Source organism: Balaenoptera ricei, chromosome 4, assembly GCF_028023285.1.
Source record: "Balaenoptera ricei isolate mBalRic1 chromosome 4, mBalRic1.hap2, whole genome shotgun sequence".
Taxonomy (NCBI): domain Eukaryota; kingdom Metazoa; phylum Chordata; class Mammalia; order Artiodactyla; family Balaenopteridae; genus Balaenoptera; species Balaenoptera ricei.
The window spans coordinates 36516764-36539916 of record NC_082642.1 but is presented as its reverse complement, the minus strand read 5'-3'; the positions used below and the strand labels follow the sequence as shown (position 1 = coordinate 36539916).

The 23153-nt window shown below is 39.2% G+C and overlaps 1 protein-coding gene across 1 annotated transcript in view; it reads right to left on the bottom strand.

Annotated features, from left to right (window-relative positions):
- The window catches only part of LOC132364607 (ubiquitin-conjugating enzyme E2 E2), a 360874-nt gene that overhangs the window by 39542 nt on the left and 298179 nt on the right, over positions 1-23153 (bottom strand). Inside the window, exon 5 of the mRNA XM_059920408.1 lies at positions 10900-11047. Coding sequence (XP_059776391.1) covers positions 10900-11047 — 148 coding nt within the window. The remainder of the gene's footprint in view (positions 1-10899; positions 11048-23153) is intronic.

Here is a 23153-nt window from a genome sequence, read left to right as displayed (position 1 = left end):
ACTGTACACCAGCCCTATGTGGCCCTTGCCTAGATAAAAACCGTACACATTCCTCAGGTAAATGCACCCTTCTGCAGAGGACCAGGGGTGGCTGGTACTCTTATGTGTCATTGCCCGAGTGAAGCAGGGTTATTTATTCATGCACTGTAGCTGAGTGCTCTTTTCTAGAGTTTTTCTTCTAACAACCTAACGCTGGCATCCAAAGCTCAATATACTGTAAAGACATGTCTTCTACGTCTCCATTTATCCTAATTTCCCTCATGTATTTGAATTAGACTGTGGACGAACATGTTTCCGTCACGGGAGCCAGTCTGCACAAAAAAGTCGGTCGCCGGGGTAAGGGGTGGCCACGAAGCTCTTCACTGATGTGAAGTCCCCCCAGAAGGTCCCACCTACATGCTTGCCCACCGGGCACACGGCTGGCAGGCTTCTGTCAGCTGGCCTAGGCACCTGAATATCACAAACAATGCGACTAATTTGGGGAAATGCCCTCAAAGGAAAGGCAGTGCTGAATTAGGGGGAAAAAAACTCTTGCATTTTTAAGAAAGAACAAATGGGGGCGTTCAGTACTCCAGTTTAAAAGTGCTTCATTTGGCTCCTCCACAGGCTACTCTGCAGCAGACAAGCTCTCCAAATACACCAAAAATATTTTGACTTATAGTTTTTTCCCAGGAACACACCTGTCGTGGAAAGAAATATGCCTGTGGTTTAAAGGAAGTCCTGTACTGCTTAGTACAGGATTCTTCACCAGCATGACACAACCAGAAATTCAACACCCATAATAAGCATGAGGCTCCAGGATCTCTTAAAGGACAAACAGAAAGAGAAGAAAAAGAGAAAGAAGTTATTGCTGTTGGGTAGGAATAATTAGTCTGACATTTTAGAAGCATCTTCTTTTTAATATAAGAGTTATTGCACATGCTGTTACTGACAGCCCCTTCCCAGGCCCAATTTTGAACGGAAGGCTGAGTTAGAAAATAAGGAAAAGTAAAGATGACTGCTGATCTGTTAAGGGTGCCAGACATTGGTAGGGTTACATTAACTCTTCAACTTCCCATAATTATGATATTTCTCCCCAGACAATACGATCTCAAATATCCAAATTAAAAAGGCAAACTGTTAATCATCCGATGTTTTGTCCACACAAGTACATTTCTGGACAATTAGAGGTGTTTTATTATGTTTCAGAATTCTAAAGTTTCCACATTAAAACACTACAGTGCGCGGTAACGATTTCAAACATGCGTTACCTAAATAGTTTATCGTCACTTCTCCTTAAAAAAACAAGACTTCACTCAGTGGCCTACTGTCCACAGCAACACACATTGCACCCTTCAGTAACGAATATTAATAATAACTGTGAGGCAACAACCCGTTCCGAAGTTGACTGTTTCATCCCTTTTAAAAAGGGTTGCCATGAAAATGAATGGTGGAAAGCAATATCATCTGAGACTAGTTAGCCTGTCTGAAAGAGTACTTGCTAACCTGTAATAATACCTCAACCCTAAATAAAGGTAAGTTTTGCATCTGTATTAGGTGAGGGATATATTAGGGTTCATTGTAACCATTTTCTCTATTTCTCTGAACGTGAAAAACCCACTTTCACCCCTTTCCTTGGTAAAGCAGAGTCTACAGGGCATCTGGTCTAAACATTTTACTAATGTTCCCTATATGTGCTTAAAAGTACTGGGTCTTCGCTCATTTAAAACTTCCTACAATTCATTAAAAAATAACTAATCAGGCTGACCTTTTCTTAATTATACTGAAATGGTGAGATCTTTACCGTACACGCTGTCATGGGACACACCAATCAGAATCCTTACAAAGGACGAGTGGACAACTCCATAATGGTTAAAAAGAGAGCGGAATTGCAGTTGCGACCCCGGGATTCATCTTCCTGCTTTAGGAACGCCAGAGCGCAGCTCTTCCCTGGTCACAGCTATTCCCTAGGTCAGAGGTAAGGAAATGGAAGCCAGAAAAAGAAACAGGAGGGTGATAAATCCAAGGCTGTATTTTCATATTTACCACTGGGAGCAATTTTCCCAACGGCCCTTTTCTTAAGTTAAGTTATGAAGGTGAAACTTTATGGGCACGTTTTAAGTGCATCTCATCCCATATATCAACAAATATGGTAAAGTCTAGTTTTTACCATCTTTAAAAGAACCAAACCTACTAAGGAGATATATTTAACTATGAAAGCAACAAAGCTTTTGGAGGTCAGCATTTCTGGACAATGATCTATCAAAAGAATAATAAGCAGCTAATGTTCTTTTTAACCTAGACACATTGGCTGTTCAGGAAAGATAGCAAAGTGATGGTTATGTTAGATAAAGACTTGCCTACAGCCTATACCTGTTAAAGAAACTGAACCAGTAATGAATAACCTTCCAAAACACAAAGCACCAGGCCCATACGGGTTTACTGATGAATCCTACCAAATATTTAAGGAAGAAATTATAACGATTCTCTACAATCTCTTCCAGAAAATAGAAGCAGAGGGAATACTTCCTAACTCATTCGGAGGCCAGCATTACCCTAATACTAAAACCAGACAAGGACATTAAAAGAAAAGGAAACTACAGACCAATATCTCTCATCAACATTGATGCAAAAATCCTCAACAAAATATTAGCAACAATATATAAGAAGAATTATACATCACCACCAAGTGGGATTTACCCCAGGTATGTAAGACTGGTTCAATATTCCAAAATGGATTAATGTAAAACCATCACATCAACAGGCTAACAAAGAAAAATCATATGATTATATCAATAGATGCAGAAAAAACATCTGACAAAATCCAACACCCATTCATGAAAAAAACCCTCAGCAAACTAGAAATAGAGGGAAACTTCCTCAACTTGATTTTAAGAATCTACAAAAAAACCTACAGCAATCATCATACTTAACGGTGAGGAAGTTTTCATTTTCTCACCAAGGTCAGGAAAGAGGCAAAAATGTCCCCTCTCATTATTCCTTTTCAACATTACACTGGGAGTCCTAACTAAGAAGAAGGAAAGAAGAAAATGAAAAAAATAGTATGTGGATTAGGAAGGAAGAAATAAAACTGTATTTTTTCACAGATGACATGACTGTCTAGGTAGAAAATCTGAGAGACAAAAAAATTCTCCTAGAAATAATAAGTAATTATAACAATGCTACTGGACACAAAGTTGATGTACAAAAATCAATTACTTTCCTATATTCCAGTAATGAACAAGTAGAATTTGTAATTAAACACACAGTATCATTTACATTAGCACCCGATAAAAGGAAATACTTAGGTATGAATCTAACAAAATGTATACAAGATCTATACGAGGAAAACTACAAAACTCTAATTAAAGATATCAAAAAAGAACTAAATAAATGGAGCTATTCTGTGTTATGGATAGAAAGACTCAATGTGTCGAGATGCTAGTTCTTCACAACTTGACCTATAGATTCAACACAATCCCAATCAAAATCCCAGCAAGTTATCAATATTTTGTGGATATTGACAAACTGAATCTAAAGTATATGGAGAGTCAAAAGACCCAGAATAGCCAACACAATATTAAAGAAAAAGAGCAAAGTCACAGGACAGACACTTTCCAACTTCAAAATTTACTATAAAGGTACAGTAATCAAAACAGTGTGGCACTGTGAAAGAATAGATAAATAGATCCATGGAAAATAACAGAGAGCCCAGGTGTCCTTTAGTAGGTGAATGGATAAAGTGTGCTACAACCGCACAATGGAATATTTTTCAGAGCTAAAAAGAAACGCGCCATCAAGCCATGAGAAGACATGGAGCAAACGTAAATGCATATTACAAATTGAAAGAAGCCGATCTGAAAAGGTAAATACTGTACGATTCCAACATATGACCTTCTGGAAAAGGCAAAACTATGTACACAGGAAAAAGATCAGTGGTTGCTGGGGGTTAGGGATGAGAAAGGGATGACCAGGTGGAGCATGGAGGCGGTGAAGCTATTCTATCTGGTGCTGTTAACAGTACATATCATCATGCATTTGACATAACCCGTAGAGTGTACAACACCAGAAGTGAGCTCTAACATAATCTACACACACTGAGGGATAACCCTATATGCAGGTCCATTGACTGTAACAAATGTACACTCTGGTGCAGGATGCTGACAGTGGAGGAGGCTGTGGGTGTGAGGATATGAAAACACTTCGTACTTGCTGCTCGATTTTGCTGTAAAACTAAAACTGCTCTAAAAATAAACTTTATTTTATGTCTATGGCCAGAAAAAAAAAAAAAAAAAGACTTGCCTACATGAAGTATCAATAGAAACACCAAAGGCTGATTAGGACGTTTGCACCTCTGTCTCTCACCTACACACTAAAGCCCCCAGCCCTTACCTGGCAACTCTTTGTCTCAAAGAGGAATCCTTTTCCCTTGTTTCACTACATGGCAATCCAAAGTCTGAACCCACGATCAGGTAATTTTAAGTTTCCTTTATCATTCTATATTTCCTAGAAGATCATCCTTTGACAAAATGTTACAACTGGATCTTTCAGTTTCATTATTATATACCAGTATACCTTGTAAGATAACTATAAAGGGTTTCTTTTTACAGAGTGACAAGGTAGGGAAACAATCCTTTTAATAGCATTCAAGAGTCACAATTATAAATATATAGGTCAAGGTGAATATCTCAGAATTTCTATTTTGTTTTTTTTTTTAACCTAATTTATGATGGTATGGAATAATTTCTGTGAAACTTCTTTCATTCACAAAACTGAAACATCATTTTCTTTAATGATGCATATTCCCTGGTTTTATTCATCCTTCTCAATGAAGCCTCAGTTCTTTGAGAACCTCCATACCCTAGACAGCGTATTTCCAAATTGATCTGAGTAAGCTTATGGGCACCGATGGGGCAAGAGGGGCCAGTGACCCCAGGTGTCTACAGCGAACACTGAGCCAGAACCCAAAGCCCTTTATACATTTTTTTGGTCCCCATTTAACTACTGGTATTTAAAATACCAGGTAGGTTAATTAACTACATATAACTACAGCTTTCTCTTTCTCATATAAGGTGTCAGGGAAGATAAATGACTACAAATTATAGTTTATTTACATCTATATTTGGAAGTACTGATTGGAATGGCTTTTGGAATTCAACATGTAATATTCCAGAAGAGAAGCCAATTCTTCACAAACAAGGAAAACAGTCTGAAGTTAGCTGTATGTGGTACCGTGTATTTCTACATTATAAGTTTCTCACTTAAAAAAAAAGTCATAGGTATCAGAAGATATCTGATGTCTACGTAGCCACCTGTAATGTCTGTTCTAGAAAAATCAACCTTTTTTTTTGCATTCCTGTTAAGATAGCCTGCTTTGAAAACAGGTAGGCTTATCACTTTTACAGCTTTCCCTAAATTTCAGTTAAATAAATTGTTCTCTGCCAGTTCTCAAGTGTAGGAGTAGAATGGGGTATGTGGAAGCAAGGTTTGCGCTGCTGTTGTAAGCAACGGAATTCTCTTAAATTCCATTTATGTACCTTGCATCAGCCTAAGAGCTCACGAACTTAGTGTAAATAATCCACACAAATACATCTGTGTTGAAATAATTAATCCTATTTTATGGTCCCCACCCCTCAGCAGTCACTATCAAAAAGTTTAATATTTAATAGTAACACAATTTACTACGGAATCATAACCAGGGCAAAGACAAGCAATTGATAACAATCAAAGTTAATGTATCTGAGACAATTGGTGGATAAGGATTGTATTAGTTGTTTAAAAACAGGCCATAAGAGATCTGGAGCTAAGGGCTGTGATGCTGGGAAAGGAGGAGGCCATTTGAACCCTATCAAAGGGTCCCGGGGAGCAGATTCTTCCCTCCGTTTGCTGCATCTGGGAAGAACAGAACTCTCACCAGGGAAGCTGCAGCTGCGTGCACCCTTGGCTTAATCGCTGTGTAAGGCGGAGGGTTAATTAGCTGCCATTCTTAGCTCCACTTGTTGTTCTAATAAAGATCTGCATAAATCTGAGACTGGGAGTAACCGATCCTTGATTTCATGTGGCAGATGATGGGGGGGAGGGGAGGAGTGTGACGATTGTGGGTGTGCTCAGAGCACCTTCAAGTGACCTGGCCTGGGGCGTTCTGCCTGCTTGAAAAGTGGTGGACGAAGACCTCTCGGCTGTTTATGGACGCGGGACCCTGCTGGCCAGGGTCACCGCAGGCAGCCTGGAGTGTGAAGCAGATTATCAGGGGATGAAATACACAGAGTGTATTTGCAAAGCGCTCAGTATGGATCTCTAAAAGGAGAGGACAGGTAAAAAATTCAGCATCACAATTCCGTTTTATTATGCCTAAAAATTTCTGGCAATCATTCCTCAATATTCAATACTCGGTTTTCCAATTTCCGATTATCTCCTAAGTGGCATATGTTTTGGGGGGGGGGTGGAATTTTTTCATGATACAGTGTCAGAATCACATTTAGAATCAAACCAGTTCACAAGAGCATAAGAATCTCATGATGTCTCCTGAGGTAGGCACTATCATTATGCCTATTTTACAGACCAGAAGGCTGAGGCAGAGAGGAGTTAGTAGCCTGATGGTCACAGTCAGAATGAAGGGGAAAGCTTAGCAGCTCAGTAGAAATTTGCAGAAAAAAAAAAAAAAGGCCTGGATGGTTCTATTAAGAACACACCACAGAAATAGAGGCTTAGGTACAAATGAACTGAGAGTGTGGAACAAAAAAGTTTATAACCACCAAGTTGTCTTTTCAGAATTTCCCCATATTATGAAATGCCAACATCTTCCATTTCAGCACTTAGGGAACCACCACCACAACAAAAGAATCAAACAAGTTCATAACACTTTAGAAAGCAACAGTAGTAGAGCAGACAGAACTGAGATTAATGATGCCAGATGATACGCAGATATATGAAAAAAAATTAGTAATATTTCTGGACATTACTCTGTGGATAAAGCATTTGGGACAGGAAAACTGTTGACCTAATTTTATCTCATAACTGCCAGTGTTCTCAGGATAGTTCATTTTGTATGAGGGAAAATACCCATTATTTAGAGGCCTGAAGACCGTCATATAGGCAGATTTTAAATAATAAATCAACAGATTTCATATAAAGAATATGCTAAAACAGCTAAGAGTTTGAAAAGGCAACCACAAAACAGCAAAAACAAACTTTGAAAGATGACATTAAATAGAACACAGCTTAAATTTTATATATGCTTGAGACTGTTTACAAATAGGAGCTCTTCCATGAAAGATGGAAATGTGTTTACTACTGTAAACTTCAGCAATTCATGGATTAAATCATGTTCACCAAGCAGGACCACAGTCAGAGGATCTGGGAGGCTGGTGCTGACCTTTTGAGCTCATCAACCTCCACTCCTCTGGCTGTCCCTTTGCCCCCAGCAGTGTGTCACAGCCATACTCTGGCAGCCAGCTATGCCTGACAAAGCAGAGTGTCACAGCGGGCACAATAAACACCCCTGTGAAGTGTGAACAGGGAGACCTGCCTAGAACAGACCTGCTGGGAACAGAATAGTTACCCCTGGTGCACCTGTCAACCGGCTGGTAACGGTTGGACATCTGCCACCTGACAGATAATCCTTCCCAAGAGATAATATAGTCTCGGCACTACTAATTCAGGATTAGGCTTTTTTTCAGATTAAAAAATCCAAGAGGGCCCGTGCCGAGGAGGTGGTGTTTGTTAGAGATTATTTAATACTATCTTCTAGGGCTTCCCTGGTGGTGCAGTGGTTGAGAATCTGCCTGCCAATGCAGGGGACACGGGTTCGAGCCCTGGTCTGGGAAGATCCCACATGCCGCGGAGCAACTAGGCCCGTGAGCCACAACTACTGAGCCTGCGCGTCTGGAGCCTGTGCTCCGCAACAAGAGAGGCCACGACAGTGAGAGGCCCGCGCACCGCGATGAAGAGTGGCCCCTGCTCGCCGCAACTAGAGAAAGCCCTCGCACAGAAATGAAGACCCAACGCAGCCATAAATAAATAAATAAATAAATAAATTAGTTGATAATATAATTTAAAAAAAAATACTATCTTCTCTCAGTTAAATGCAGCTGAGTGGGTACTTATCGCATCGAATGGATGCCCATTTGGAGTCCTAAATATCCTGAGAGATAACATCAAGAAAATCCATTATGCTTACAAAGGGCATTCACATACACCATTTCATTTTAAACTCACAGGAATCCTGTGATTTAGGTACAGCTGAGGATAATGTCCGTTTGATATAATGAATGGAGGGTGAGGAAAGTTAAATGGCTGGTACAAGGTCACACAAGTAATAAACGGTGGAGATGGTTTTTAAATGTACATCTGCTGACTATCAATACCATGCAAGAAAGGGTGTGTAGCCCCACCCTGAAACACAAAACATCTGTTTCTGAATGGACCAAAAATTCTTGAAAGAGACAAATGTAAATTATGAGAAAAATATGAAAGAAGATGAAAAAGAAACCCCAGTTCACGTAGGAACAAGAGTGGGAGCCCTTATAAACTTGGTTAAATCTGTGTCTTCATGCAAAGCCTACTTCTGAGCTGACAGCATTTCTGGTGTTAAAATAGGTCTGCAGATTTAGTGTAGGAAAATCTTTATTCATAGTCTATCAAACTTACATTTGTGCTTGTTTGAAAATAGGTTAGATTGAAGTTTAACATAAATCTAGGGAGAAAAATCAACAGAGACTAGAAGGCAGTGTACCAGAAAACAGTGTGAAATAAATCCACTGAACAAAACAATGGACATCTTTGACTTGTTTTTGATAACTTTGTTTAAAACCCTAGAAGTGTGAACATACCTGTAAATGATGTGCCGATTAGAAACCTTTTTTATGTGTGTTCAAGTATGAACACTTAGTTTGTTACCATGTATTTTACAGATAGTATTCTATTCTTATACTAGATAGGCTATCTCTAGCTGGTGACACTTAAGGAATATTACTAGCTTTAGGTTTTTTTCTTACTGTTCATAGTATAATTTTCAAAATCTATTTATCCTATATATGTGATTTTGCTTTAGCCAGGGGTGATTTTTTATTTTTTTTGAAGAATGTGTCTCTAATTTTCTGAGACACAGAAAAAACTCTAACTTACGGAACGGAAACCCTTCTTGACTGCTGAGAGAAGGCTCTGGTGGAGAGCAGGGTCACCTCCATAGAGAAGAGAATCAGGTGACGGGTCCATTTCAGCTCACGTGGTTCTCTCTGGGGTAAGGACTGCCTCTTGGGCACCAAGTTTTCTCTAAGTGTGAAGTGACACCTTATTCCATGTATAAGAAGTGAAGACTTCTTATTCATCTTGTGTGAGGCTCAGAAGTACCTCATAAATAGTAGAGTCTCAAAAGTTTTTTTTGCTTTCTTTCTTTTTTCCCCAGTTTTATGGAGCTATAACTGACATATAACACTGTGAGTTTAAGGTGTACGGCATGATAACTTGACACCCAAAGTTTCCTGAATAAGTGACTTACCTCTCAAAATAAATTTTTTCTCTAAAAAACAAAAAAAACCCTCCTCTCCAAATTTCAGCAAACTCCAGAAGAAGTACTTTTTGGAGAGTGGGGAGGCAGATGTAGTCCCACGTTGCAACATTTCCAAAAGGAAATATCACACACAAAAAAAACCTTTTTAAGACAAGACCTCCAAATGAGGTTATACAGCGTCACAGAGACAAATGGGATTGAAATAGGAATAGTGAGACTGAAAAAACAAAGTATTTGTCATTTAGTTTTAAATTAGTGCATCATGATTGAACTTCACAATCTGGCATGAAGTATGAATTAATTTAAAAAATATTTTATAATGATCTTGCAAAACTATACTTTATTTTCTTTTTGGTGTTAAAAGCATTAATTTGTTATATATAGTCTACATATATCACAATTTAATTAGATTCTGTTTTTAAATGCCTTCACTAAAAAAAAGTTTTATTACTGAAAAACAACAAACATACAAAAATGGAAAAGATGATAATTTCTTCACGTTTTATTAACCAGCCAGGGACCTAAGAGAGACCTCGATTCCCATTTGCCATTTCTCTCTTGTCTAAAACTTCACTTATCTAGTGAGTTCATTCCTGAACATGGTAGATAGAATCTCAAAAAACATTAAGACTATTAATTAACTACTCAATGAAGAATTTCTCATTGAGAACATCAGTGAAAACCCCAATGAAAAACCTTTGGATTTTTGTATTTTCCAAAATACACCCAAATATGTAAAAAAATTGGCAGTTGGTTAGTCTTTTAGTTAAAAGAAGCTGGTCAAAGACACGTAATCGCGCATCTAGGAAGACAGGAAGTAAGAATTTTCAGCGTGAAGCATACCAGAAAGCCTCAAGGGCTTGGCCACAGGCTCTTTTCAGGTTTCCTGGGAAGCTGTACCTCCTCGTTGACTTTTTGGGTATTTCCTAGTTCAGGAGTTTTTTGGCCCTAATAGCTTGTAAGGATGCATGATTATTGAGATGCGAAAATGGTGACGTCTGTGTGGGTGCTGCTTGGTGGCTGTCGGATTTTAATAGCCCACGTTTCCCAAATGAACATCTTCTGGTAGGCACCTAATTAAACATCTAGCTATTCAACTTCAATTTCTATTATTGTTTGGAAGCAGAATGTAACGCATTCCTTAAATGCACTTCCCCATCGAAAATGATTTTTCACTCATGCTTATCACACTATGCTTTTTCCTTCTTGGCAAATGATAAGTTCTCGAAAGACCGATGACCAGACTGAATTGAAAAAGAAAGCAGTTACAAACTATGAAAATTTAAGATCAATAAGAATAAAAAATAATAGTGCTAGTGGTAGTATTGGCGGTGGCAAACAATTTACTAAGGTCTGACGTTCAAGCCTTGCGTAGCTCCAAGTTCTACACTGGATCACAAGTCTCTTACCGGGATTGCAGTCTGTAAGAAGAGAGCAGATGGACAGGAGAACTTTAGAAATTGTGAGGGCCGGGCTCCAGTTGTCTTTCAGGATGTCCAGACAGATCACGCCTTGGCTGTTAATATTACAGTGATAAATCCTGGTTCGGAAGGTAACCTAGAAGAAAATGCAAAGTTAATATAAATAGACACGCTCTTTATTTATTTATTCATAAAATTTTATTACAGTTGATTTACAGTGTTGTGTTAGTTTCAGGTGTACAGCTAAGTGATTCAGTTATACATAAACATATATTCATTCTTTTTCAGAGTCTTTACCCATCCATATAGGTTATCACAGAATATTGAGTAGAGCTCCCTGTGCTATACAGCAGAGGTCCTTGTTGCTTATCTATTTTAAATATAGTAGTGGGTGTATGTAAATCCCAAGCGTCTGATTTATCCCTCCCTGCCCACGTTTCCCCTTTGGTAACCATAGGTTTGTTTCTGAAATCTGTGAGTCTGTTTCTGTGTTGTAAATAAGTTCATTTGTATCAATTTTTAAAATTAGATTCCACATGTGAGTGATATCATATGATACTTGTCTTTCTCTGTCTGACTTACTTCACTTAGTATGACAATCTCTAGGTCCATCCATGTGCCTGCAAATGGCATTATTTCATTCTTTTTTGTGGCTGAGTAATATTCCATTGTATATATGTACCACATCTTCTTTATCCATTCCTCTGTCGATGGACATTTAGATTGCTCCCATGTCCTGGCTATTGTATACAGTGCTGCAATGAACACTGGGGTGCATGTATCTTTTCAAATTATGGTTTTCTCCGGATATATGCCCAGGAGTGGGATTGCTGGACCATATGGTAGCTCTATTTTTAATTTTTTAAGGAACCTCCACACTGTTCTCCATAGTGGCTAAACCAATTTACACTCTCACCAACAGTGTAGGAGGGTTCCCTTTTCTCCACACCCTCGCCAGCATTTATTGTTTGTAGACTTTTTGGTGATGGCCATTCTGACTGGTAGACATACCTTTTATTAGACAAAATAATCCAAGGGTCACTGGCTGACCCTATACTTAATTGTTCCTTCGGCACACGAGAAGAATCAATAAACAAAATCATTATTTTAGAACTTCTCATTCTGGGCACAGAGGACTAAACTCCAGCGGCAAAATCATGACATTCTGTTTTTGATGAAGAGTCTAATCACTTAACGAACGTTCTGGGGACTGAATTTGCTCTTGGTGAAACTGCAGGAATGCTCGTAGGGGAAAACTAACTCAAGGCTCGAAAAAAAGTTCAAAGAAAGACATTTTCAAAAATAAAAATCGCAAAGGAAACTTTTCTTAGATTCCAGTTATTTGAAGGATTTTGCACATTATTAAATTCAAAAAAAACACATGGCAATACTACAAAAAGGAAATAAATATTCTATGTTACAGTTTAAAAACATGAACTAGGGCATGTATGTAAATAATACACTTAGTTCATGGAAAAACTGTATTAGTTATAATTTACAAACCGTTTCCTCCTTAAATTCTGTATTTTGAATGTAATATTAGTGCAGCCTACCTATAATAGCTAGATCGCCACTGTACTTTGCTTAGGCATAATTCTGAAACATGCTTATAAAAATTTTTCAAGAACTTTGATTGAAAAAGTTAAGTCCACATCAGTTTTGTAACTCTGATAAAATTCTGTTTTATCAATACAAAAGTCTTATGTAAGCAACAAGATTTTAATGCTATTTACTAATATCATGTTTATAAATGTTCTCAAATTTATAAGCTGGAATATTCAAAAAATCTTGGTGTTCTCAAGACCAGTCCTTCTGGTACTCTAAGTTCAAAATGACTCTGAACCAAGAAACACACACATGGCAGATCTTTGTAGGTGCTGCCACCCTACCAGAGCGTCCAGTATCCACTCAAATGTCAGATTTGCTGAATTTGTATGACGTCAAGGTCAGAAAGGGCAGATCCAGCCTTCTATCAATATTACTGTTCAACAACATGGTACCATTCTCAGGCTAGATGAGCACTCACCCTGTTAGCAACACGCCAGACCAGGTAACCTCGAGATCCCCCCGCCAACCCCACACAACCCAAACACCCAGGAACGTTGAAGAAAATATAACTAACAGTCTTTAAAATGCATAGCTGAGTGGGCAAGGGGCATCCCCAGAGGCCAGAACTGAAAACCAAAAATCACAGCAAGCACATGAGCTGACAGTGTAGCTGCCAGGGGTGGGGCTTGGGTTTTGATGCTCTCATGGAGAAAGAAGATGAAACCTTAGGTCTGTAGGTGGCGAGGGTTTGGAATTGAGAGCCTTACATAAATTAGGCAACCCGAGCAGCTAGTCTTTCAGTAAATGACTGAACCTGAAAAGATAATGCCTCATGGGAGAGAGAGTTAAGACACTAGCCAGAGAGAACTTGGGCACTGGAATTGGGAGAAAAGTGTTTCCCCTGAGAATTCTAAATCCTGGGCACATAGACTATGCAAACACTAACTAAAAAAGAGCTTAAATGACTATATTACTATCAGATCAAATACATGCTTAAGGCAAAACATATAAATATATTTAAGGCAAAAATGAATAAAGAGAATAACTGCATTATGATGAGATTAATAATTCACAAGGAAAACATAACAATTCTGAATGTATTAAACCTAACAACGTAGCCAAAAATATAAAAAGCAAAAGTTGGAGGAATTATAAGGAGAAAATGACACATCTACAGTCAAAGAGGGACACTGCCACTGCGGTAGATTTGGTCAACCAGACCAAAACATAGCAAGGATACTGAAAATATGAAAAGCCAAATTAACAAAATCAAAGTACTGAATGAAGATGAAATTCCATGCTCAACAACTAAAGGATACTTATTCTTTTCCAAGCACATAAGAAACATTTATAAAAACTGATCACATGTTAAGCCACAAAGAAAGCTTAACATATTTCCAAAAATTATTAAGACTATTAAGGTCCCCCTTCATATGTTTGCAAACTGAAAAACACATTTTCAAATAATTCTTGGATCAAAGAAAAAAAATCAGCTATGTTTATAACTGAGTGACAATGAAAATGTTGGGTTGCCAATACCAAAATCTGTGATTTGCCTAAAATGGTTAATGAAAGAGAAATCTACAGTTTTAAATGCATATATTAAAAAGGAAGACATTTCCTGAGTTGTGTCCAAAGGAAGAAAAAAGAATAGAGTAAATCCCATGAAAGTAGAGAGGAATGAGCAGAAGTTAATAAAATAGAGAATACCTGTGATATTAAAATTCTGCAGAGAGGTTAAGTGTACCTAGCTGTTTAAGTGCTAGATGAAAAGACAAAATACTTTTATGATCCAGTGTACGTGATAAGTGGCTTTTGTCCATAATACCATATTTTAAAAACCTATCTGAGTAGTTTCCTGTGCTATACAGTAGATCCTTGCTGGTTACCTATTTTATATATAGTAATGTGTATATGTTAATCTCAAACTCCTACTGTAAGCACAGGGAACTCTACTCAATACTCTGTAATAACCTATATGGGAAAAGAATCTGAAAAAGAATGGATAAATGTATATATATGTATAACTGAATCACTTTGCTGTACACCTGAAATTAACACAACATTGTAAATCAACTCTACTCCAATAAAATGTAAAAAAAGAGAAAAACCTAGCTCAGACTACTCTGAGCCAGTTAATCATCAAAATGACTAAAGGAGGGAAGTATTATTATTGTACTCACTTTAAAAAGAAGCTGTAAGTATGTGAGGTCGGTAGATGCTAACTAAACTTACTGTGGTACTTATTTCAAAATATATACATATATCAAATGAGTGTGTTGTACGCCTAAAATTAATACAATGTTATATGTCAGTTATATCTCAATAAAACAAAAAATAATTTTTTTAAATAAAGAAACTGAGGACTCTCCACGCTGTTTTCCATTGTTGCTGCACCAATTTATATTCCTATGATATGATCCAGCAATTCCACTCCTGGGCATTTATCCAGAGAAGACGAAAACACTGATCTGAAAAGATATATGCACTCCTATGCTCATGGCAGTATTATTTACAATAGAAGATATGGAAGCAACATAAGTGTTTATCGATAAATGAATGAATAAAGATGTAGTGTACACACACACACACACACACACACTGGAATATTTCTCAGCCATAAAAAAGAATGAAATCTTGCCATTTGCAACAATATGGATGGACCTAGAGGGTATAATGCTAAGTGAAGTAAGTCAGACAGAGAAAGATAAATACTATATGATTTCACTTATAGGTGGAATCTAAAAAACAAAACAAATGAACAAACTTAACTAAGCAGAAGCAGTCACAGATACAGAGAACAAACAGGTGGTTGCCAGAAGGGAGGGGAGAGGAGAGAAATTGGTGAAGGAGATTAAATGTACACGATAAACTTGCAATTACAAGATAAATGAGTCACAGGTATGAAATGTAGAGTGTGGGGAATATAGTCAATAATAATGTAATATCCTTTGTATGGTGACATATTGTAACTAGACTGATTGTGGTGATCATTTTGAAATGTATAGAAATACTGAATCACTATATTGTGTATTAGGAACTAAGACAGTGTTGTAGGTCAACTATACTTCAAAAACAAACTCACAGAAAAAGGATCAGATTTGTGGGCAGAGGGGGGACTGGATGAAGGCAGTCAAAAGATACACACTTCCAGGGACTTTCCTGGTGGTGCAGTGGTTAAGAATCTGCCTGCCAATGCAGGGGACACGGGTTCGAGCCCTGGTCCGGGAAGATCCCACATGCCACAGAGCAACTAAGCCCGTGTGCCACAACTACTGAGCCTGTGCTCTAGAGCCCGCGAGCCACAACTACTGAGCCCACGTGCCACAACTACTGAAGCCCAGGCGCCTAGAGCCCGTGCTCTGCAACAAGAGAAGCCACCGCAATTAGAAGCCTGCACACCCCAACGAAGAGTAGCCCCCGCTCGCCACAACTAGAGAAAGCCCACGCACAGCAACGAAGACCCAAGGCAGCCAAAAAAAATTAAAAAAAAAAAAAGACACACATTCCCAGTAAGATACATAAGCACTAGGGACATAATGTACAACATGGTAAATATAATTAACACTGCTGTTCGTTATGTATGAAAGTGGTTCAGAGGGCAAATCCTAAGGGTTTATGAAAATAAAAATACATTTTTTAATAAAAAATGTTTTTCCCTATTTCTTTAATTTTGGATCTATATGAGATGATGAATGTTCACTAAACTTACTGTGGTAAAAAAAATGAAGAAACTGAGGCACAGAGAGGTTAAGAACTGGCTTATGGTCCCACAGCTGGTTAAGTGATGGAGCCGGAATTTGAACACAACCTTGTTGATCCAGAAGTCCATGCTCTCCCGTTCAGCCTCAATGCCTGTTCTTTTATTTTTTTTTAAACTTTTAATTCTGAGCTAAGTACAGATTCACATGCGGTTGTAGGAAAGAATACAGACAGATCACCTACATCCTTCCCCCACTTTCCCCCAATATCACAGGAGAGTGATATCGACACAGTCCGCTGACCTTCCCATACCTCACCAGTTTTACACGCACTGACGGACATATGTGTTCCTACGCAATTGTATCACGGGTAGATTTGTGTGCCCACCACCGCTGTCAAGACACAGAACAGTCCGTCACAAACGTCCTTTGTGAGACCCTTCACTAGCCACAGTCCTCCCCCCACTTCTGAATTCCCAACAACCACAACTCTATTCCTCTCTCTATGATTCTGTCATTTCAAGAATGCTAAATAAATGAAATCATACAGGATGTAACTTCTTGAAATTGGATGCTTTTCACTCTGCATAATACTCTCGTGATCCACCTAAGTTGTTGCATGTATCAAGACTTGGTTGTTTTACTGTTGAGTAGTAATCCACGATATGGATGTACCAGTTTGTTTAACCATTTACCCACTGAAGGAAAATGGATGGTTTCCCATTTTTAGTTATTACAAATAAAGCTGGTATGAACATTTCTCTGTGTTTGTGTGAACATAAGTTTTTATTTCTCTGGGACAAATGTCCAAGAGTGAAATTGTTGGGATGTATGGTAAGCTCATATTTAGCTTTATAAGAAACTGCCAGACTTCTTTCCAGAGCAGATGTACCATTTTACATGCACGCCAGCAGAGTGATCCAGTTTCTCCACATCCTTGCTGGCATCTAGTGCTATCAACATGCTTTATTTCAGCCATTCCGATAGGGTTTAGTGATACCTCACTGAGGCTTTAATTTGCATTTCCTTAGCTGCTAATGATGTTGAACACTTTTTCATGTGATTATTATCTGGATACTTTCTTCCATGAGAGAGGATGTGTATATGTTTTTGCCCATTTCTAATTACAGTAAGTCCCTTACGTACAAACGGAATGCGTTGGGAGATCCAATAAAGTTAGCTTAGGTACCCAACTAACACAATTGGCTATATAGTACTGTACTGTAATAGGCTGTAATACTTTTCAAACAAATAATACATAAAACACAAACACAAAAAATAAAGAAAACATTTTTAATCTTACAGTGCAGTACCTTGCAAAGTACGTAGTGCAGTACAACAGCTGGCATCCAGGGGCTGGCATCGAGGGAACAGGCAAGAAGAGTTACTGACTGGAGGAGGGAGAGGAGGTGGGAGATGGTAGAGCTGAAGAATCGTCAGCAGCAGGAGAGGGAGGGCAAGCTGCAATGTCACTCACGCCTGATGTTGCTGGCACAGGATCTGGGTCCTTGCTGGATTCAATTCTATCTACTCTCTTGAAAAAACGATCCAGCGATGTCTGGGTAGTAGCTCTTTTTTTCTCGTCATAGATGACACAGTAGCACTGGATTGCATTCTGAGCAGCTGCTGCAACCTTTGTGTACCGTTCTACGTTCGCATCCTGTGCCTCAAAAACTAACAGTGCCTCCTCAAATAAAGAAAATCCCCTGTCATTTCCTGCGTCGTGAATCCCTTCGGTTCTTCAGTTACTTCTTCTTCCTCTTGTCTCTCTTCATCCTTTCTCTGGGCCTCCAATTCCATCAGGTCTTCATTAGTAAGCTCCTTGTGTTGCACAGCAAGGAGTTCAATGAAGTCGTCCTCTTGCAGATCTAGCTCCGGCTTCTCACTGAGGGTCACTACGTTGCTGACGACCTCTTTGGATTCCTCATCCACCTTCTCAAATCCACGAAAATCGTGAACAAGCTGCAGGCAAAGGTTCTTCCAAACCCCATTCATGGTGACAGCCGTCACCTCACGCCAAGCAAAGTCAATGTTCTTTATGGCCTTGTAGATCCTTCCAACATTATCACAGGGTTGTTCCTGCCCTTGCATTTACCGCTGTATTTGAAGCTCAGCTCAGTACTGATGTTTTACAACGGTAGCCCTCAATTCCTCAAGGAGAGGGAAAATTATACTGAGGATCCCATTTTCAAAGACAGGAAGACAGCACATTTCAGACATTTTCCACATACTAAGAAAGTTTTAAAACATGATTTGCACATAGTGATACAGAAAACTAATTTATCCAGAACGGCTAATTCCCAGGTAATTCTGGATGAGAGGGGTCTTAATTTATGTGTGATACATAAATACCCACACAGGCATATGTGTGTGTGCATGCGTGTATGTGTGTGTACGTGTGTGTGTGTTGGACAGAATAAAGCCCTATCCCACCAAAGATGATCCTGTACTAACCCCTGGAACCTGTGAATATGCTACTTCACAAGGGACTTTGCAGGTGTGATTAAGTTACAGACCTTGGGAAGGGGGGATTATCCTGGATTGTGTGGTGGGCTTGATACAATCAAAACAGCTTTATAGGAGGGAGGCAGGAGGATCAGTAGGGGATGTGATGACAGAGGGAGGGCGTCGGACTGATGTGAGGGAAGAGGCCTAAGGGATGAGCTAAGGGATGCCGTTGGTCTCTAGGAGCTGGAAAATGCAAGGAAACAGATTCCCCCTGAAACCTCCAGAGGGAATGCAGCCCTGCTGACACCCTAATTTTTGGTTTCTGACTTCCAGAACTGTAAGAAAGAAACTGCAATTGTTTTAAGCCACAAAGTGTGAGTTAATTTGGTACAGCAGCTACAGGAAACAAATACGTTTGTATATGTAGTTTCCAGTTGCCTCCTCCCTTTATCTAAAAAAGGTACCTTAAAAGCTCTGTTACTTCCATCCTTCACAGAATCACCTCTATAGAGAACAAACTAGTGGTTACCAGTGGGGAGAGGCAACTTAGGGCAGGGGAGTGGGAGCTACAAACTATTTTGGGTACAAGATAGGCTACAAGGATGTACTGTACAACACAGGGAACATAGCCAACATATGTAATAACTGTAAATGGAGTGTAACCTTTAAAAACTGTATTTTAAAAAAAATAGGATCTGAAGTCAAACAAAAAAATAAAGATGAGGAGACTGGGGCTTATTAAAAACAATTTTAGAAAGAGTTAATAAGATTCTTTGTGTTGATTACAGCACAAAAGAATGCTACTAAGTGGTGAATGATCTCGGGTAAGTTGCTTGCTACTCTGAGCCTCTATTTCCTGACAAAGTGAGAGACTTAAACTAGATGATGTCTAAGGTCCATTCTAGTACCAAGATCCAGGAGCTGCACTGTAAAAAGAATATATGGTTTTGGGAGTAGCTGGACTTGGACTGGAATCCTGACTTTGGGCAGATCAACGTAGCATCTCTGGGATTCAGGTTCCTCATGTGCAAAAATGGGGAAACAACAGCTATCCCCATAGAGGTTGTGATGACTGTAGTACAAGGTAACTCCTAACACCAGGCCTGGCCCCCAGCAGGAGCTGGAGCAGTGTGAATCCCCTCTCCCTCCGTCACCTCTCCTAGTTCTACAAGATCATTGCAGGATGCATGCGTTCATGCAATAATTCCCCGTCACCTGAACTTTAAACATGCTTTCTTTCTCCCATGCCCCTGCTCTAGAGCAGAGATAACATGCCATCCACAGAGAGAAAGCTGTTCTGAACGGGGAGAGAGGTCATGTAGGGTACGAATAGAGATAGAGAAGAAAATATTTTAAGAAAGTATTTCTGTCCAACGGAGTCTACACTTAATTTAGAAAAATGTTGTAAAGCAAATAAACACCTCAGAGCCGGAAAGCTGATAACGACAGTAAAAATAATCAATTCAAATAAGATTTCAGTAATAACCTCTATTTTTAACATAGCTTCCATTTTTCAAAAAAATGTTTTCATCAGTAGATAAATGGCACAGTGATTTTACTGAGGAAGTATGAGATCAGTGAGAAATACATTCCTCTTAAAAAGACTTTTCCATGGAGACCCCGAGAGGAAATATTTGGAGCCCCTGTGCCATAAATCAGTGACCCATGTAACAAAGGTCCCAAAATAGCAGGATTACCATCATTCAAGTGGATCTTGGCCACAGACTCACTATGAAACTCTTTATCTGAACAGTTTTTAGTGCACACTTAAAAATGTTAGTCCTACCACCCTCCTAGAGATCTCAAGTGCTCTTTTCTTAAAGCCGACTCAAGAGCACTGTCCCAACAATGAACACATCCTAAGATATTTTAAAGTATTAGTGGCAAAATAAAAACTGGAAAAATCCATTCTAAGGGAGGGGAATCACAAATCGTAAAGACACACTAAGAAATACACAGCAGCAAAACAAAACAAAAACCCTCCCCGAACTAAAAAAAAAAAAAAATGGAAGTAGATTTCACCTTGAATAACTGGCAGTAAAGGGAATGAAAATGAAACATCACCTAGAAACCACGATGCGTGAACATGACCCCCGCCCTGCTGTGACTGAGACCTCAGAGCAGCTCCATCTGGCTGTGGGCCACAGCTACGTTGCAAAAGCTTCAAGCGCAATTTAAATGATTAAAAATAAAAACACTTTATACCACAGACATTGAAGTTTAAAAAGGTCTTTCTCAGTTCCTTGGAAGTATAGATGTAGAAAAAGGTGCAACTAGAAACTTTCCCCCATCCTGAGCAGCAAATCTCTTGGGAGTTGGGACACCATATTCAATTCCCAATTCAATTTCTAACCACACAGCAATGGATTACTCCTACCTCCTGCAAGGCACGATGCTTGCAATGACTTGATTAGGGACCAATCATTAGACTCCTTCTTATAAAAATTCAATTTGTGTAGAATGTTTCAGGAACACACCTATAGTAAGTTAGGCGCAATTTGGTTTTTCACATTTGTGTGTTCTTTTTTATCAGTGACTTGTTCTTTCACTGTGCTTTCTTATCCATCTTGTACTCCTTAAACAATTATCTTGTCTCTTTTGACTCGTTCCGCTGTCTCACATTTCAGTAATGGTCTCCAGCAGATTCTCCTTTATGGCAGGATTGTATCAGAGTGTGGATTGTAACTGTTGAGTGTGAGTTCATCCTCCATGTACTGTACATTATTTTTCTGTAGAAATCCCACGTGCCTTGGATGGTGGAGTGTTTTGCATTTGCTTCTTCATGGGTTTCAAGGACAACACTAGTTTGAGTGCAGATTGTATTATACATGCCAAAATGTAAAGCAATAAAGTCACAGCTTAGGAAGAGTTGACTTACAGTCAAACCTTTATTTAATGGGGATGGAGTTTCGGTTTAGGAAGGTGAAAGATTCGGGAGATGGATGATGGTGAGAGTTGCACAACAATGTGAATGTACTTACTGCCACTGAACTGGACAGTTAAATATAGTTAAAACAGTATGTTTTATATTATGTGACTTTTACTACTATAAAAAACTTTTTTTAAAAAGACTAAAGGAAAAATCTCTTATATTTAGTGCCTCAATTATTTTATTTTGAACAGGATACTATCTGCTAAAGACACAGTAGCCTGAAATCAGCTCAGTCAATTCTTGTTTGGCATGCATATAGAAGTTTCCTGGGCTTCCCTGGTGGCGCAGTGGTTGAGAATCTGCCTGCCAATGCAGGGGACACGGGTTCGAGCCCTGGTCTGGGAAGATCCCACATGCCGCGGAGCCACTGGGCCCGTGAGCCACAATTACTGAGCCTGCGCGTCTGGAGCCTGTGCTCCGCAACAAGAGAGGCCGCGATGGTGAGAGGCCCGCGCACCGCGATGAAGAGTGGTCCCCACTTGCCGCAACTAGAGAAAGCCCTCACACAGAAACGAAGACTCAACACAGTCATAAATAAATAAATAAAAGAACGTGAATTTAAAAAAAAAAAAAAAAAGAAGTTTCCTCCCTCAAATCAGTTAAAAAAAAAGGAAAATACAGAAATTTAACAATGCTCTAGGAGTAGGACATTCCTAGGAGTACAACTTTACCATTTGAAGACTCGGATTTTAACAGCCTTTTAAAGGTCACTGGAAAGAGAAATACAGTACTTTCAAACAATTAAGAAATTTCTTAAAAATCTGGCTGTTTGAGTTTTCTACAAATGGGTTTTCATGGCTTGGACAAATTTTCCAGTCATATAGTCCTATATGGATTCCAAAACTGCTGAATCCCAAACAGTTGAGGGGGAAATGAAGATGATCTGGTATCTAAACAGAAACGTATGCCCAAAGTATCACTTAAACATTCCCACTGTTTTCATTCACTGAGCACATACACACAGTAGATACTCAACCAATGCCTGCGGGTCCATCAAAAGCAGACCCCAAAGCTCCCTGAGTTGAATACTCCCTTAAGACGCATCACCTCCCACCTTTTTGTTTTCTTGATGTGCTACCGTATGCTTTTTAATGTCAATTAAAGCATGTGTTGCTGTCCACTGGTAGTCCCCAACTCTTTGAGGGGGAGAACGTGACCAAGCCTAAGGAGATCCTCTTCGGGGAAAAACTGTGTCCTGTTGGGGTGCTGAGTGTACCAGGCACCATGCTGAGGGCTGTGCCGGTGTCTTCTCAAAGACAGTCCCGGTGGGCTTTCCAGCAGCCTGCTGGTGGGAAGTCCTCCTGCTGTCTAGCCTAAATCCCACAGGTTGCTGTTCCTGGGGACACTGAACTTCAAACCATTACGTGGGGCGATGTTGACCCGAACCTACACTTGGAAGACAACATGATTCATTTCTGCTTTAAAACTGCAAAAGTGTCTCTACATAACGACAGTTCATTACGAAGCATAACAGCTGAGATACTTAACGGGGTCCATGTAAAGTGTATAACAGATGACCAACCATATGACAGTTGCTGTTAAAGACAGTGACATGGACATAAACATGAGAAGAATGCCCTCTTTTGTATTTTGTTTACACTTTTTACAGGTCT